General features: G+C 47.1%; 1 protein-coding gene across 14 annotated transcripts in view; it reads left to right on the top strand.

Annotated features, from left to right (window-relative positions):
- The window catches only part of ebf3a (EBF transcription factor 3a), a 94553-nt gene that overhangs the window by 56534 nt on the left and 18695 nt on the right, over positions 1-19324 (top strand). For 7 of the 14 annotated variants that reach the window (XM_080835331.1, XM_080835325.1, XM_080835321.1 and 4 more), the window contains exons 8-10: positions 1622-1766; positions 8330-8463; positions 9259-9385. In XM_080835331.1, the coding sequence (XP_080691457.1) occupies positions 1622-1766; positions 8330-8463; positions 9259-9385 (406 nt within the window). The remainder of the gene's footprint in view (positions 1-1621; positions 1767-8329; positions 8464-9258; positions 9386-19324) is intronic. The other 7 variants (XM_080835332.1, XM_080835328.1, XM_080835322.1 and 4 more) reach the window with 2 other exon arrangements.

The following is a 19324-nucleotide window of genomic DNA, read 5'->3' as shown; positions in this document are numbered from 1 at the left end:
CCTCCATGTGTTCTCTTAAGTGGCAGATTAAACTGTAATTGTACCGGGTTTGAAAAGGACTCTGTAATACAAAATGGAGGCTCGGGATGAGTGGCAGGTATCGGTTTCCCCCCCACTTAAGCGACGCTCTCATCCTTTATCGGCGCAGGCACACTTGTAACTGCCAGTGTCTTTCATTTAAGGGAGAAATAAAGAAGAGCCCTCTTATCCCAGTAAAGGTTAATTATATTCCTTGAAGAAGAAATTGAATGTGCTTTATTTAGACTTGATTCAAGGAGATTTCCTCTTTGACTCGCTGACAGGCGGGCTCCCTCCACAGAGTGCACTCTCGACGACTACATCCCCCCCAAAAATAGAAAACAATGTGAAAATGATTTCACGATGAACCATTTAGCGATGAAAATTAAACTTTGTAACCTCTCTGATAAAGGCTAATGCCTTTTTGAGAGAGCTGGGATGAACAGATAAGCATTCTCAAATATATCCGCTATGACCTCTACAAAAGCGCTATGATAATATCTTGTCCAACATCATGGGAGAGGATTGATCCTAATTTGTGAATTTCTTAATTTGTTGATCCTGAAGGCACTCTTTTGGTTCATGGGAGGGAGGGTGGGGGGGCACACCACTTTGTCTCCTGTAGCCTGGAATAGACCATTAACAGCCCAAGCTGAAAGCCAACACACAGGGGGAAGTTTTAACGGCTCCCATTCTGTTTTGCTACTCAAGGTGTGAAAACAGACTCTTTTTCTGATTGGTGTGATATAATTTATTGTCTTAATAATGCGAAACCTGCAGGGAGTTGTACCATGAAACCGAGGAAGGGATAAAAAATGTAAAAAAAATGAACAACTTATTTTTCTATCTTTTTCTCCTTCCTCTGCCCTCACTTCTGGACAAATAAACCAAGTAGCTGGAGTTCAAGCCCCAACGCTGGGGCGATATGAAATGGGTTTTCATTTATTGTTTTGAAGGTGTTGAGTCGCTGTATGGTTCTCGGCATAGAAAAGTAAAGCCCGGGGTAACAATGTAGGGAGCGCTGAACGGTGACCAGGAGAACTCAAACAAACACAGAAACAAAAAGCACCACGCTGCAAGAAGATGGCATCCTCCACCAAATCCCTCCTCAAAACATATTTCAGGCTTCCACCATTAACTGTGCTGAACACTGAGCTTGGCACTAATGCTGTGACACAGACTGGGGGTTGGTTTGTGTTTGTGTGTGTTTGTGTGTGTGTGTGTGTGGGTGGGTTGTGGGTGTCTGTGTGTGTATTTGTTTGTGTGTGTGTGTGTGTTCGTGTGTGTGTGTGTGTGTGTGTGTGGGTGGGTTGTGGGTGTCTGTGTGTGTGTTTGTGTGTGTGCGTGTGTTTGTGAGTGTGTGGGTGGGTTGGTTGTGGGGTGCAGGCTTTGTTCTGTTTGGCCTCACACACAAGCCTGGGTCCAACAAAGGCACAAGTGAAAAGAAACAGCGTCTGTGTGAAGAAGCTCTCTCAAAGCGGCTGCATGATCAAATGGGGCCTTTACTGTTGGGCCTGAGTGACTTCTGGTGCGAGTGGTGCCGCTCGCTCGGGCACTGGCACAGTCTACTTAATGACGGTTGGCTCTCTCACTCTCGTTGCAGGTTGTTGTATCGACAACCGTTAATGTGGACGGCCATGTCCTGGCTGTCTCCGACAACATGTTCGTACACAACAACTCCAAACACGGCAGAAGGGCTCGTCGTCTCGACCCTTCAGAAGGTACGGCCTCTCCTTATCTGGATAATGGTAGGCACATTTTTCATGCCTCTTAATTTGCAACGCTTGCTCCCGCCCTCTCGCTTTCCGCTCTCTTCTTTTCCTCTTCCCCCTCTCCCTCCATCTCTCCACCACCTTTTCAAGTTCACACCATTTAATTCATCTACCACCCTGCTCTGCTTAGACCATCAGAGCAGTTTTAGTACTAGCTGATTGCTATGGGAGAATTATCAGTAGTGCAGTCCATAGAGGATGCTACACCCCTTTCACACTGGTAGTCTTTAGTTCACATACATAATCTCCAATTTCCACATTCATGTCATCTCAACTTCTCTAAATGTATCTTGCTCTATGCAACCTTCATACTTATTTATTATTATTATAATGATTATTATTATTATTATTATTGCATGATGTAACTAAAACTGTGTGTTGTCTGTTGGCCTCTACCCCTACCCCCCCCCCCCCCCCCAATGTGTGTGTGTGTGTTTGTGTCTGTGTGCATTGTGTCTCTGTCGGCTTGATGGGGGAAAAAAAGGGGTCGCGTGTGCAAATGGTTTGATGTGGGGGTCAGGCGTGTGTTTGTGGGGAGTGCAGCTGCTCCTCCTGGAGTAGAGGCAGGAACACACAGCTCACTCCTGTGACTGACTGCCTGCCTGCTCGGCAAAAATGAGAATTAGAGCGAGGGGGTGGGGGGGGTTGGGGGTGGTGCGCTTGGCTAATTCACATGCAAAAGGGACTGATTTCAACCCCTCTAACCTTTCCTGATGGACTGCACTCCCTATTCGGACTCAGGAAGATGAAAGTGAGCCAAGACACATTAGTTATCTTGGGTCCGCCCAACTGCGCAAATCACGTAGTCAAACTATTTGAAGGTATAACATTTATATATTTCCGTCGTATTAATCACACAGTAATTACTACATCATTTAAACTGAGAATCATGTTTAACAGGAAAAGCCATAGACATTGTATGAAACAAACTCTGCGGGGCAAGAAAAGCAAACTTGTTTGTTCTGTTATTTTTTCAGGGTTGTTTTTTATTCTTTATTAATGACAAAATGGCAGAATGAAAATATAATAATTGACGGTTTGCCCTGAGCGGTAGAGTCGTTATGCCACATGACGTATTGTTTGTCTCTTCCCTTGCGCTCGCTAGATGGAAGGTGTGTTTTGCTTAGCAACCGGCTTTAATTAGGAGAGCAATTAAAGAGGTTGAGCCCTCTCCCCCTGTCTCGGCGGGTCCCCCGGGACCCAGATCTGGTGTCTGCGCGGGCCCTGGCCCTGCCCACCCCACCACCGCTGGGGCAATCCGTCTTCAAAGCCCAATTTGTGGACACCCCCCCCCCTCCCCCTTTATTGTAAATCCATCTTTTCTTTCTGTAGTACGATCATCTTATATCTCCCTGTTTATTTGATTTGAAAACAGAATGAACATGTGTTCATATGGACCAGGATCCCAGATTAGACAGTAAAGCACACACACACACACACACACACACACACACACACACACACATAAAAAAAGCTAAAGAAATCAAGAAGTAGGCTCCTCCTGTCATTCTTCATAAGAGACATGCCGGTAAAATAAGACAAGATTTATATTAAAAAAAAAATTCAATTTCCACCAAAGCTATTAAGGCCAGCGGAGATTATTTGACAAGTCTTTTAAATTTGTGGGAGTTTGAAAGTGCTCACCTCCTCCCTACACACCCACATGTGTACCTTGTGTCTGATCCTCTCAGCACTTGGCTGCCTGCTGTTTAATCCGTCCCAAACGTCAAATTCAGACTCCACAGATATTACTACCGCCCTTTCAATACAAGCCTTTAAATGCATCTAGGGTGCACTTTAAAGAACGATCAGTTCCCTGCTCATGATTGTCGTTTAACATATGTCTAAAAAGCATAGGACTCATTTTTAAATAGTCTATTAAACTCTAAAAGCTGTTGGAGAATTAAATTCTGTGAATCACTGTCTTTGTTCACTGAAAGAGGGAGACAGAGAGAGAGAGAGAGAGAGAAAGGAGAGAGAGAGAGAAAGGAGAGAGAGAGAGAGAGAGTTGGGAGCAGTTGAAAGCTTTAAAACTAAATGGAAAAACATTCAGTATTGTCTGTGTGGGATGTAGTGGAGCTACAGGATGTACAGTCATAAAACGTAATCCCATCCATGTCTCCGCTCAGCTCTAGACTCATGCTAGACAGACAGTGTGCTTTAGATTAGCAACACATTCTTTCAAGCGATAAGTGCCCGGCGAAAAGTACAGATACAGTCCTGACAGCAGCTCTCTCCTCTCCTAAACCTCTTATCTAATCATCTAATGCCGGCTAATGTTCACGGACAGCAAATTTACTCCAGCTTGTGATCTCCAAGTAAAAGTAATTCCCTCTCCCCGCCTCTGTGGGCCCCAGCCATCGTCTTTATTTCAAAGCTGGCGAGAACGCACTTCAAATTATTTACAGTTGTTGAATTCCACCTGTGGGCCAAAGAAGAGTCTTTATGGCTGTGAGACTCGTGTTAATATCAGCCTTGTACACACTCAAGCACACAGACACAGACACATGCATAGACACACACACACACACACACACACACACACACACACACACACACACACATATGTTCATTCACACACATTCAAATGCATATGTTCATTCACACACAGGCACGTTTTCACACCATCTTGAATCCATGTTTTCCGAAACACTTCCTCTCCTTTTCACCCCCCCCTCTCTCTCCCCCCCTCCCAAACACACACACACACACACATAGACTTGTTGTTCCCCAGTTCATAAATGACCCCGTCGTCAGCAGCGTGGAGCGCCCTGTGTGAGTCTTCCCTGGGCTGCGCTCAAGGCCTGCGGGCTGGGCTGATTTGCATGCCAAGTGGCTGTAATGCTGTTAGGTTTATGCAATAAAGACAAGCGAATCCAGGCTGCAGGGCTTTAGCGAGCTAAAGGGAACAGATGGGCCTAGAGGAGGTAAAAGGTATAATCCCATCAGCTGCAGTAGCTGCCTACCATCTGGACATCCTAAGCACAATTACAAGACATTTTAGCAGGCAGAACAAAGGAAGTCTTCACCAGGCAAGATGAGACCTGTTTGAGTGTCTCAATATTGGGCGGCCGAGGAGGAAGGTGACAAACGCCGGCGCGTTGCCTTGGGATGAGAACGCTGATTAGAGCTTCACACTGCGCCGCGGCCGTGTTCAGTAAATAATACACAAGGGGTGGGGGTGGGGAGGGTGTGTGTGTGCAGCGAGCCCGCCAGCTCTCTCTTGGCTGCTTGTTGACTGTCCACTTGAGGCACACAAAAAAAATGAGAGTTTTTTTTTTGGTCCAACAAAGCCAGAGATTCGTCTGGGTGTGACAAGTGATATGGAGATGAAAGAGGAGAGGAGCGTAGGAATAGTGATGAGAAATAAGAAGTCAAGCAAGCATGCACTTGAATGGCAAAGCATAAGCTAACATAAAGTTCAAGTGCAATTCACATATCTAATCTCGCATATCTAAGACATAGCTATTTCGTGAAATTCCCTGATATTTAAGATAAGACTCTAAATGCCCGTTTTGAGTTATTCTATTTTTTATCTTCTGTTGATGTTTTTATAAAATGGCACATCCAAACGCTTATCGGCACACTCCCTGCAATTTGGTGAATGAGTGACCAGCGTGGCACCTCTCCAAAATACTGTTTTTTATTTACTAAAGTGGGAGTGAGGAGCAGTGCCTAATACGTGACACCCTCCATCTTAGCACAGCTTTCAAACTTGGCGTCAGTGCACATCTCTCTACCTCCGTTCTCTCTCTTTCTCCCCCTCTCTCTCTTTCTGTCTCTCTCTCTCTGTCTCCCTCTTTTCTCTGCGTCTGCTCTCTCCAATTTCCATCATCTGCTTGAGTGCATTGTGCACGTATATCATTAGATCGCTAACACTGTCTGTGTAATTCGGTTCGCCATGCTCCCCATTCAACACATGTTCCCCCCTCTATATGTGCATTGAAAATGTATGCTAATGTGGGCAGCAGGAGGATGGCTGGCGGCCTCTCCATGTTTCTCTCTCTCTCTCCCTCTCCCACTCCCTGCGTCTATCCCTCGCTCACTGTGGCTGGGGGAGGCATTGCAAATTCCGAGGCAACGTGCGTCGGTCTCAGACCCCAGCTGCCAGCCGGTCCCTCCTGTGAGCCTTTCTCCATGGCCAGACTCCCCTTCAATACCCTCCCCCCAAACACAGACATGCACAAACACACACACACACACACACACACACACACACACACACACACACACACACACACACACACACACACACACACACACACACACACACACACACACACACACACACACACACACACACACACACACACACACACACACACACACACACACACACACACTTCTTGCCCATCCTCCCTCCCTCCTTCTCACCTACACAAAGTAAATTTGTTTACTGTAATTTTTGGTGAATTATTTGCTATAATTGGCAGAGCTGATGAAGGTCACTCCCTTTGAGCAGCCGTGTTCTGTCTTTAGAGAGTTGATCCTTTTTCAAACGCTCTGCCTGCAATTAAGAAAAGCAAATGTCACTCGCAAGCCTCAGAAATGAAAATTTGTATGAACTTATTAGCATGAAGTCAACAGCGCTAGTTAAGGGCAGGCTCCTGGTGCGTGTGTGCTCTGGGGCCTCTGCTGCGAGGGGAGATGCGTGCGGAATGAGCAAACACAACCTCCACTAGTCCAACATTAAAGCAAACAAAGAGAGGTGCCTTGTCTGGAGTGTTCTACACAACAATACCTAATGGTGATTAACTAGGGCTGGCTTTCTGTCTGTCTCTGCGTGTGTGTCTGTGTGTGTGTGTGTGTAGTGAGAGTGTGAGACAGACAGAGGGGAAGAGAGATACAGAAAGAGAGAAGAAAAAAGAGAATGAGAAGGAAAAGAATGAGAGCGAGAGAGAGAGTAGGTCAGAGACTGTCATAAGTGTAATTCTGATTTAGAACGGCTTCTATTGATCTACTGCACAGCAGCAGGAGCAGCAATAATATTAATAACATAATAATAATAATAACAACAATAATAATAATAAACATCCCCAGCATTATTTAATTATATAATGAAGGGCAGAAAACATGAGATGATGATGGTGATCTCAGGCAACATTTAATAGCAGAATCTCAATTATCCTAAAAGGTTTTACAGCTTGGCAAACATGAAAATGTGTCATTTAAATAATTTAGGAGGCCTCAGTGCCTCCACATGTGAAAGCACTGCTCCTTTGTCTTTCGGGAGTCAACAACAACAGCACAATGATGGAAACCAGGAATAAAAGAGAAGAGAGCAATAGATAAAGTGAGTGAGTGAGAGAGAGAGAGAAAGAGATGAGGGGAAAAAAGAACAGAAGAGTGGCTAATGTAGAGGGAGGAGTGGGGAAATGCATGCATCCCTGTGTAGCTCTTTTCCCCCAGCGCTTGGAAGTGGAGCAGGAGTATGGAGTTGTAACAGCCCAAGTGAACATCTCCAGCATTAGGAGTTGGCATTCAAAAAACCCATTAAAGGTGTCCAAAGGAGGTCTGTCAACAGAATGTAAAAGCAGTGATGATCAAAGCTGCCAACCGAGCGCCTCCAACTAAAGGGGTGGGGGAGGGGGGTGATGCACCGCCCTCTGCCCACCACCAGTTGCCATGATGAGCGCGCTCCTCACGGCTCCTCACTGCTCATCACTGCTCCTCACTGCTCCTCACTGCTCCTCTGGGGGCAGGTGGTTGTGTTTGTTTGGGGGAGGAGGGTGCCATAACGATGCGCACCACAACACAAGAGAGGTCAACACCACACAACAGACAAGCATGTCTGAACAGCAACCGCTAGCACTAGACTCTTAAGTCCAAAAACGAGCACCTTAACTACTCTCTCTGAACGTCTTCATAAAAGAGAAGTAGTCATTACGGGAAAACGAGGCCAAACGGGCGCACGTCTGTGGGTGTGTGTGTGTTATAAACGTAAAAAGAGAGGGGAGGGTTTAAGTTTTGAACCAAAGGCGAAGTATGCGGATGAAAAGACTCGACCCAATTAGCAGCTCGACGAGAAAATCGAAGCTGCGAGGCCCGCGCTCCTCCACCTCGCTCAACGACCTTTGATTGACTCGCCTTAGATCTGTAAAGCAAAGCAGATAAATTGACGTGCCACATGCATGCGCTGCTTAATCATTTGTAATAGCCATATTTGCCCTGACACACAATTTGCTCCATCAAACCATTTTTCTCCAGCCCCGGCTTGGGCCAGTGTGTGTGTGTTTGTGTGTGTGTGTGTGTGTGTGTGCAGCGCAGAGCCATTTAATGGTTGCTTAAGCCACATGTGTGTGCTGATGTATGGTCCCGCTCTTCTGCGGGCCCGTGGCCCAATCATTCAAGTGCTCTGTGCTGTTTTGTGTGTCTCATTTTATCCTTTTATTGATTCAGGGTTTTGATTTGTTTTATTGTTTGCTTGTGTAGTTTGTTTGTGTGTGTGTGTGGGTGTGTGTGTGTTTATGTGAGTGTGTGTGCTAAAACAGAAACGACGAAGGTCCTAAGTTGTCTTTTTTTCCGTGCTCTGTTCCAAGCAGCTACCCCGTGCATAAAAGCCATCAGCCCGAGTGAGGGATGGACCACGGGCGGGGCTACCGTCATCATCATAGGGGACAACTTCTTCGACGGCTTGCAGGTGGTCTTCGGAACTATGCTGGTGTGGAGCGAGGTAAGCGCACGATTCTTCCTTCACCTCTGCCACCTCCCTCTCCCTCTCCCCACTCCCCACAAAACACACAGGAGAATCAAGTTATGGGCGCCGACATCATAATTATTGCAAATGGAGTTGAAGACTCCAGTGACTTGTGTTGTTTTTTTCTCCCCACTCGAGTGTGGGTTGATCAAGCTGTCTGACGCTTATTTGCTAGTGGGAGCCTCAGCAAGGCAATCAATGTGAGTTTTGTTTAGTGTTTAATCACAGGAGTAGATAAGGAGCTAGATAAACACTAGGCATGTTAAACAGTCTGATATGGAGGGCCTCTGGTGGCTCAGCAAAGAAACAGTGAGGTCTTGAAAAACAATTGAACAATTAGGGGGGCTAGAATATCCAGAGAGTGAAAGAGTGAGAGGGGAGGGGGGGGGGGAGAGAAAGAGAGAGAGAGAAAACAAAACGAATAGTGCAGACATATGGAGGTAATTTTCGAATGAACCATGCCCTCTGGCCTTTCCTGCACAAACCTACTGCCAAGGACCATTTACTGACATTTACTCCCTCTCCCCCCAACCTCCAAAAAAGAAGCAGAGAAACTGAGAGGGGGATTTAAGTGAAGAAAAAAAGAAGAGTGTGGAGGGCTGTTATGTGCGGAGGGCATTGCTGCTGGATGATGGGCTCATTTGGGCCTCATTGCTGGAATTGAGTTGAGCTGGCAGGCGGGCGGGCGGGCGCCCCCACAGTGGCCAGTGCCCGGGTGCCACCTCTGCCCACACCCCCCTGCTCACTGCTGTGCCCTCTTCTGCTCCACAGCTGATCACACCGCACGCCATCCGGGTGCAGACCCCACCCAGACACATCCCCGGCGTGGTGGAGGTCACCCTCTCTTACAAGTCCAAGCAGTTCTGCAAAGGTGCACCAGGCCGGTTTGTCTACACCGGTGAGTGACTGGATTTACCCACTTTTCCCCTGTTTCGAGTTACACCTTTCTCTTCCTTCAGCAGATGTTTTGCGAGATTTTAAAATATGGTTCCACTTCTTTTTTTATTTACTTGTTCTCTCCCTCGTTCTCTTGCTCTCTCACTGACTGTTTTATTGTCCTCCCTTGGTCCCTTCATGCTCTGCTAAGTGCCATTGTTCCATGTGTGTGTGTGTGTGTGTGTGTGTGTGTGTGTGTGTGTGTGTGTGTGTGTGTGTGTGTGTGTGTGTGTGTGTGTGTGTGTGTGTGTGTGTGTGTGTGTGTGTGTGTGAAAGTGTGTGTGTAGCCCACCCGGTTGTAACCAGGTTGCCCAGCTCTGAGGCCTGTGTGTGTGTGTGTGTGTGTGTGTGTGTGTGTGAGCTGTAAGAGCGAGCTGGCTGGTCAGAGGTGCTGTGAGGGTTCAGGGGGCCCCCCCTGCTCAGCTCTCTGTGCAACCTTATCCTCCCCCCATCTGAGAGGCTAGGGTGGGGTGGGGGGGCACTGCCAAGCCCCCGCTAATCTCCTGCCATTACAACACATCACGTGGGCCCGCTCTCTACCCCCAGCTCACTCTCACTCCACTCCTAGGCACCGGCCAAAAGAAAGAGGGATACTGTGGGAGAGATATACAGGATGACCTAATGTAGAGGTTAGAGAGTGAGTGTGTGTGTGTGTGTGTTTAGTGTGTGCATGTGTGTGGGGTCAACCGCCATATGTGTGTGAGGGTGTGAGTGTGATTATATTTGTGCTTGTATGGATCAGGCTGGGGTCTTGAGGAGTTGCCCTATGTGTGTGTGTGTGTAGGGGTGGGGTGTGGGGTGTGGGGGGGCTAATCAGCTGATAGCAGGGCTGTCTGGGGCCCTGTCTGTCTGACCTGGAAGCTTCCGCCTGATCCCGCATTGACGAGGACAATGAGATAATCATCAGGAATTACTTTCACTCCTTGAAAAGTGAGACCGACCTACCCCCCCTCCATTTCCCACCCCCCTCTCTTCCACACACAAATACCACTGCCCCCCCCCCACCAACACCATCCAACCCCCTTACCCACACACATTCACCCCCAGCCATGAAAATGGCATGGTCTTTTGGGTCCTGGGAGGGCCCCTCTCTCTTCCCTTGGGCAGCTGTTTCCTATCACGGCCCCACCAAGCCTGTAGTCTGGCACGGCACTCTCACATTTAACCTCCCCGGCAGGAGGGGGGCAGAGGCCAACAAGGCAGCCAGATAATGAAACTGGAGTGCAGTGCGTTGTGTAAAGTCGGGGACGGTATATAAGTTAAGACATTAATGGTCACTATATAGGTCTATAAAAGTGCCAGATCTCGCAAGAAGGACCACAATGCTCTCATACACATGTACACACACACACACACACACACACACACATAGACAGATACATACAAAGGGAAGTGTTTCTGTGCCAAGTCAGCTGCACCCAACCCCCCACCCCATTCCACCCAGTAGTTGGGTTGTTTTGATGTTTGTTTGTCTTCTTCACTGATCCCTGATCCTGCTCATCAGGATGGAGATATAATTACTCTGCCAGAGATTTGGAGACTTAGCTAATTATCCCGCCGAATTAAAAGAGGGAGTCGTAACCGACACAATGTGCTCCCCTCATGCAGTCCACCCAATCCCCTCTGCGTCTCACCTCAGTAAGAGGGGTCAGACCAGGCTCAAAGAAAAAAGTCTTCTCAGGCGACGAATGAAGCTATCACCGTGCAGAGGAGGGAGAACTGGTTCACAAGCAGTAGTTCTCTCCAGTTCAGTTACACTCACACTACCTTTGTAGATATGAAATGCAATGAAGAAAAAAAGAAACTCATTCAGATATGATAATTAATATGCTCCCTTATACACAGACTAATATCTATTGTCACATGTTGGTAGTTGTAATTAGTTTAATTTTCTTTATTGCTTTGACCAGAGGTGTTTATTAACTGCTCATTTGTTTATTTGATCCCTCAGTATTTGAAAGGCTTTGGAAGAAAGAAAAATAATCACGCATTTATTTTTAAACTGTCGTAAGCCCTATCGATTGCAGAAAACTGCAGAATTTACGCTTGTAATTAGTTCATAAACAACCACTTTGAACTGAAAACACAGGAAGGTCTCAGTAGTTTTTGGCATGATACGCCTTTTTTGACAAGCATATGTTGTTTAATAGCCGCCCATTTAACAAAGAAATTGGAGGAAATTTATTTAAAGAGGCTTTCATGCTCGGCCTGCAGTGGACTACTCTTTCAACCCGTTTGGAGCCTCCATGTTGACCACCCGAGTTGGTCTCGAGACACACCCTCTCCTGCTCAATTAAATGCATTATCACAAATTAGGAGTAAACAGTCGAACAAACAGCACAGCCAAGACCATGCAGCCGCTAGGGAGAAATCCCTTTTTGACTACTCTTTGTCAGAATTAGCTTGGAGAAAGAAATGAATGCAATGTATGGTGTAAAACCAATTGCTGTCACATTGACTCGGTTAGGATAGCATTGAGCCCCCCAATTAACAAGATATGTCAGTTGTCTACATGTGGTTACGATTTCTAGTCCGTTAACAGTGAAAAACAAATAAATGACTAAATAGGCCAAACTCTGCTGACCTGAGCGGGCGAGAGTGTGGCTCCTTGAGAGCGGGCAGTGGCAGGGAGGTGTGTGTTTTCCAGCAGTCCTCTGTGCGCACTCAGATGTGGCACTGTCAAAGGCATCGGCACGCCAGTCTGCCAGTCGATAATTCTTCTCCATCACGGCCAACACAAACCGGCTGTCGTAGAGGTCAGCGCTCTTTAAACAAATTACTTGTGCTCAGGCTGAAAATGGCACTTAATTGCCTCCCACGCACCTCACTGGCTGGCTGGCTGGCCGGCGCTTGAGCAGGTCAAGAGCAGGACGAGGATGTAGGCCTTTTACACCGTGGCTGAGACGAGATGAGATGAAAACACAAAACAAACTCTGCTATCAGAATAAGGTCAGGCAAACATAAAGCGACATGTATAGATCTCACATAATGCCCTGTTCTCTTCATCCAACACACACATACACACATACACACACACACACACACACACACAAACAGACATACACACACACACACACACACACACACATGCGTGCGCACACACACAGGCTCACATATGACCATCACACGTTTATTTAGTAAGTCTCTTAGTCCTAATAGCCTTCACAGCCTTGCCCTCACTGTAAGGCTATTTATAGCAGCAGTCCTTTAAAAGAGGAGAAAGAAAGAGAAAAAAGTCAGAAAATGGCTGCAGCCCTTTATTGTGCTCTCTGCTGCTTGTTCTACTTTTGTCCCTGTCTTTGTACCCTTTGAAGATCGCCATGTTCCTGCTTTATTTTTTCCTACCCGCTCTTCAACCTTGTTTGTTCCAACACATCTTTTGTTAGCGCAAGGCCATTTGTGCGCCGTCTGATACCTGTATCGGTTATCCATTGATCAGGCCTGGAGCAGGAACAGGCTGTCAGGAGGGTCCTAAAAAAAATCAAAGAGGGACAGGCATGTTTGTCCTCTTGCCAATACTACTCACTCTAATAAGTCCTCCAAAGCTGATCAGGCAATTTTAAAAGGCCTCCAGATGTTACCTTTAAACCTCTCTATTGGATTTGACAGAGACATGTTCAGCACTCTCGCTCACTCTCTTTCTCTCTCTCTCTTTCCCTTTCGCTCACACATGCCTTCTTTCTCCCTTTTCCCTCGCATTCCTTCTCTCTCACTTCCAAAAACCCACCCACTTCTGTGACTTGAAAGTAAACAAGAGCATCTTGCAAAACAAATGCCAGTGACTATTTGAGGCCAAGGAATTTTCTTTATTATTTTTATGGCCAGGCAGTGTAGGCAGCTCCCTCTCCTGCTGGTCAGCGGGACCAAATTAATGAGAAAGATGAAGGGGTTATTTTTGAAAGCGAGAAAAAAAAGACAGAATATAATAATACAAAAGCATTTGACTTGTGTCGCGGGCGTCTTAATAGAGCCCTTAACAGCACATCGGCTCTCGAGTGGGCTCACAAACGCCTCTGAACAATGACAGGCCTCATAAATAAAGTTTGGCATTGGCCTCTAATTGCATCAAAGCTATTGCTCTCTATTTAGGCATGGTCACTGACGGCCCGGCCTTTATGCCTCGCTGGAGGCCAAGCTGGGAGGGGGTTGGGGGAGGGGGGCGCTGGCGGAAGGAGGTTAGACTGAGACGTGTTGTCAGGGGCGATCACACCAGCCGGGCTATTTGTCCTAATCAGTGACACCCATTTACTAGAATTGCCTAAAATGAACTATTCCTCATAGAGAAATCGTACATTTACAGACCGCCATTCATCACGTGAAAATGGAGGGCCGGTAAACTTTTCCCTTCCTCCGATTGGATTGTACACATGCATCAAAATGTTAAAAAATGATTGGCGAGGGAGGCCTGTCATACATTTATCAGAGAGGGAGAACATTATTTGCTAATTTCCCAACCTGGGCCATGACAGGGTGCTCCATCTTTAGACCCTTGGTGACCGGCTCGGCCCTTTCTGTTATTAGTACAAGTCAAGTGTTTTTTTCTTTCCCTTCACTTGCTCTTTCTCTCCCCCTCTCCCCCGTTTTATTTTTTCCCGGACGGCTCTAACAAGAGCCATTTGTCTATCACGCGGCGGCACTTCTCTCCATTCCGCCGTGGAGGACTCTGACCAGAGCCCCTGTCTCTGCCAGCCCTCTACGGGACTGGCGCCTGCCCGTTTGTGCCGGGCTGCCGATTGGCCAGAGGCCTGATAAATCACAAAGTTTCCTTGTCAAGGTGAAGGTATCGACTCCGCTGCACCAGAACTGACAAAACGAACAGCCGAGGAGACAACTATTCATCATCCACAAAAAGGACAAAGGGGTCATCCTCCAAACCGCTCGCACTTCACTCCGCCGCAGCCCGAGACACAAAGTGTTAAAGAGATCCGTCCAGCAGCGCTGACATCCTGCACGGGCACAGGAGATGAAGGGGAAAAAATAAAATAAGCTTCATTAGACTAATTACTGACATTTAAAAGCTATTAACCTCAGGCGTATGTGTTAAAAATGGTATTGAGTTGGGCTTACATAATGTCCAGTACATCAACCCTACTTTGGGAACCTGTCAGAAACCAGCTTCCCTCCCCCACACACACACCTCCTCTCCCAGGCAGACTGGCCCTTCTTTTAGATCTGATGGAGCGGCTGGCCCACTGAACAATTAGCCAGGGCAGTTGGCAACCATGGAGCTCCATGAAAAAGAGAAGAGCACAGAGTTATGGATAGACAGAGAGAATGAGACCAGAAGCCTGAAGGGAGGAGAGGGAGTGAGAGGAAATAGATGAGTGTTTTTTTTCCTTGTTGCTCCCGGTAAACAACAACACCGCACATGAAACGACCTATCAGTGATCATCTGCTGGCGGTTTTTCCGGGAGGCAATCGGCACCATGAGACGATCTGTCCCACCCTACAGCGGAAGCTGCCCGTCTGATGTGGGTCTATCTGATAGAGCCACTCCTTGCCACGCCGCCCAACCCCAGCTCCTCTCAGCCCCGGCGTCTGCATTTCCAGCGCACTCCCTGAGAAGAAGGGGGGGGGGGGGGAAAGGAAAAGAAAAGACAAGAAAAATGTGGCAAGCCCACTCGCTGGCTTAGGCGCCTCGCAAAACAGAGTTGTTTGAATGCAATCCAATAGTTGTCAGACTGAACACGTTGGCTGACTACCACCCGCCGCACCCACCCCACCCCAGTCTTTACCCTTCTAAAGAAGACAATGAGGTGTCCCCGTGGCAGCCTCTGCTTGTCACTCCCCAGCACCATTATTTACTGCCAGCCCAGGGGTGGCGGTGTGGCGTGGGGAGCGGCAGGGCCACGGCAGGGCCACGGCAGCCCACTGTGACCTGGTCAGGGAGGCGCCCGCTCCAACATGCCTGGGGTAGAGGTGCGCTACTGGAGCTCTTGTGGAACAGGGATGGGGCTGCAGTGTCAAGACTACCGTGGAAACGCTCTTTGTCTCCTAATTAGATGGCAAGGGCTGACACGTTCACCTCTCTGTCAGGGCGATGTGCGTGTCTAGTGTGTGTGTGTGTGTGTGTGGAGTGTGTACGTGGGAGAGAAGTGTCATTATTGGACAGCATGTGATTATGAACTGACCTATGAAATCTGAACCAGTAATTGAAACAAGTGGCAGCAATAGAGCTTTTTTTCCCCCTCTGCCACCCATTTCCCCCCCTCTCTCTACTTGCCCCCCCCCCTCCCCATCTCTCCCCTGCTTTCTCAGCGGAGTGTTTATTGCCACGGCTACACTTGAGAAACCCAAGAGTGGGTAGAGCAACTTCTTTCTGCAACAGAAAAGGGCCATGTTATTAGGTTATAATTTCCTCATCTCGTGGCTATTTCAGTGTGTGTGTGTGTGTGAGTGTGTGTGTGTGTGTGTGTGTGTGTGTGTGTGTGTGGCTATGTTTAAACGTTTCTTTAAATAGGTTGTCCTTACTAAGTCAGGGACATTAGTCCTTCTGGAGCACACAGCACAGAAGGCTGATAGATGGCTTTGGCCTGTACCATTTCACCAGTCCTGCCATTTCACAACTAGCTTCTGTGATTGAAATTCATCACTAAATTTATTGAGAAATTAATGAGAAAAGCTACAAAGTATTGACGTTGAGAGGAAAACACAACTCATCTTGAATGAGGAGGAAAACGTAGCAGTAATTTAGCTGCCATTGATTTTTGCCCTGTCCATTTATTGATCTTCATTTTACAATATTAATTTGCACCTGAGATCGGCTGCGAAGGGAACCAATTTGATTTGATATCAGCCAGCTGTTAGAAGTGCTAGCAGGGGCTAGCTCCTGTGTGGAAGTGGCTCTCAGGCAAGTCTGACCACAGTTAGCTCCGTAGGGACGAATCGGAGGTGGGGGGGAGGTGGGCTTTTTTAATCTGCCTTGTTACAGAAATAGACTTGAAATGTAATTTCTGTCAGAAATAAAATATGAACGTGTGAGCTCATGCCGCGCAAGTGTCCATCACTCCGGCCCAGTTGGCAACACTTTATCTGTGGCAGGAACAATCTCCCGTCTGGAATTCAAAGCGCCTTCTCATCATCATGCCTGTATCGGTTCAAAGTTCATGAAATTTCTATGAGCATCGATCTGTCGCCATTGATTTTTTTTTTCCCCACCGCAGATCTTTGAAATTTTAATTTCCGGGGTATCTGAATTTCTTTGAGATGAAATGGCTTCCTAGGAGACAGCTGGCAATAAAATGAAGAAGTTAGTACCGTGTCGAGGGGTACATTCTCTCACAAGGGCCCGAGCCCTTGAAACACATCTCTAAACTTCTGAAAAAACCTCTTTCTATTCTCTTTTTGTTCCCGGGGTATAAATTCAAAGGCCAGTAATGGGACAAAATAATTTAGCCAGCAGCTAATTTCGTCCATTTCTTTTCCAACCTTTCTTCTTGTTCCCTTCATGTACCGCTGTAGGTCCCCTTTTATCACCTTGAAAAGCTATCTGTGAAAGCACCAGGCAGTCAGGTACCTCCAAGAGCAAAATCATTTCATCTCAGTGGTCTTTATCACCTGGTCAGGTTCACCTAGTTACCCATCACAGGGGCATTTCATAACTTCAAGGTGATATAATTGCTATCGACATTTTCCACCTCAGGTTCGGCCGGTTAATGTGTAAAGTACTTGTCAGCAAATAGCACTTTGTCACTGAAATCACCAACACCCTCTAGAGGAATGTTGCTGTATTGAACAATTTGATTCCACTTTATTTAATTTTTACACCTTACAAGCAGTAGTGGTTTCATCCAGTGTGTCGCCTCCCTGGCACTGGGTCTATGCTCAGAGGGGATGCCAGCAGCTCTTGTGTTTGTGTTCTGCTTACGTTTTGTTCTCTCCCTCCCCCCTTCTGTTCTGTCCCCCTTTTTCCAGAGCAGGCCTATGTCTCAGTTTGGTTTGACAATAACAAATGCCCCACTGCTTGGCATGGATTATATTTCAGGCCTGCTCAAAGAAATTGTAATTATGATGGTGGTCTGTTTTTCGGTGAAGGAGACTAACTGAATTATTACAAACGCATGATTGGGAAGTTGCAGGAAGATGATCATTATTTAAATGAAAATGGAACTCATTTATAGAGACTCCAGCAGCTGGCGAGGGGAACCAAATGAATCTCTTCCTGTTTTTATTATGGCAGTCAGGCTTTTTCTGTCAGGAGGAAAAATGGGACTAAATTGAACCAGCCCCCTTGGTTTCCCCTCTTTCCTCCTTCCCTGACTCCTTCCCTCGTTCTCACTCTCTTTCAGTGGTTCTCCCCCCCCCACCCCCCACCCCTTTTTCTGCAGCAGCTGAAACAATGGCTTGTCGGTGTTAAAAGACACTTCCCGTCCATGTTTTTGTGTGTGCACAGAAACGGCCATGGCAAACGAGAAGTGTCCTCTTGTTTTTTTAATGGCCTCGCCTCTCCCCAGAGGAGTTTTTTTTCTTCTCTTTCTTCTTTCGTTCTCTCTTTTCCCTCCCTTTCTCAGTAGTCCACCTATCTGTACAGGACAAGACTCTTATTTGTCACGAAACTAAATAAAGTTTTCACTGTTCTGTTTCTCCCCCCATTCTCTTTCAATCAATCTCCCTCCTTTTTCCCTTTGCTCCTTGATTTGTGTTTGGAGGAGGTGGGGGCAGCCTTGATAGCGTAGGTGGAGCACTGATAAGCTCCAAGCAGTTAAGTATAATTAGACAAAGTAATAGCAAGCAGCCGTAATAAAGCTAGCTATTATCTCACAGAGAGATACAGACTTATCATAATGACCAGTAATGGTGGTGTGGAATGCTGGCACGGCCTGCTAATTCCGTGTGTGTGTATATGTATGTGTATTTTCTTTTCCTTCTATTTTCTTTTCCGACGTGCCCCCTTTCCTCCCTCCATCCCAAAACATTAAGGCGTGTGCATTTACAGGGGCATGTACTTCCTCACAGTATTTTACCCTCCATTTTAGCATCCTCAAACCCAATTATCGCCCTCTGCCTTTTTTGCAAGCGAGCGCCAGGCTGGGGCTGCGGGTGTGCGTGGAAAGCCCCGAGCTCCGGCGCGTTTTGACAAGGCTGGCGTCGGCACTCAGCCGGCTCCCGCGCGAGGTGTCAGAGTGGGGCACATGATGGTCTTTAAGACTCCCCCTCAGTGGAGGAAATGGATGGAAGCAGATGAGTCTTGGGTGAGGAATACATTAGCGTTAGCGCCGAGCAAGCGCAGCACGGAGGAATAGCTGACAAAGTGTGTTAAGTCATCAGAATCAGCGCCGGTCCTGTCTCCTGCGCGCCCCTCCACTTTTGGAGATTTCTGTGGAGGATCTGGCCACACCCATGTGTTAGCTAGGAGAGGAATCTTTTTTCCCCCACATATGAGGACCTATAAATATTATACGTGTTAATCCCATACTTGGAAGGCAGATCCTAGAGAGCAGTGGATTCAAACAGACTCATTATGAGTTCAGCTGTTTAAGACCCACTTCTTCCTAGTTGACGGTGTCATGGCAAGCCTTTCTTATTCTTAAATGAAAGCCTGTCACTGCCAAGTATCTTGTTCTGTATAGAGTGTCAACTTTGAAGAATGACAATGTAGGATCTGTGAGAACAAGGTCAAAGCATCCATCTTGACACACATGAGGAGGTAGACACACACACACACACACACACACACATACCCACACACCCTCACTAACACACACACACACTCCGCACACACACATATGAACGTCTACTTCTAGTTTTCTCACCCACTCACCTTCGCTCTATGTCAAACCCACACACATGCCTGTGCTACCACACTTACTCATACATGTGCCTCTCTTGGTACGCGCACACACACACACACACACACACACACACACACACACACACACACACACAAATACACTAACCTGAA

This window comes from Sprattus sprattus (genome assembly GCF_963457725.1).
Source record: "Sprattus sprattus genome assembly, chromosome: 3".
NCBI lineage: Eukaryota > Metazoa > Chordata > Actinopteri > Clupeiformes > Clupeidae > Sprattus > Sprattus sprattus.
Note: the sequence above shows the minus strand (reverse complement) of the source record. Positions and strands in the feature narration are given on the sequence as shown.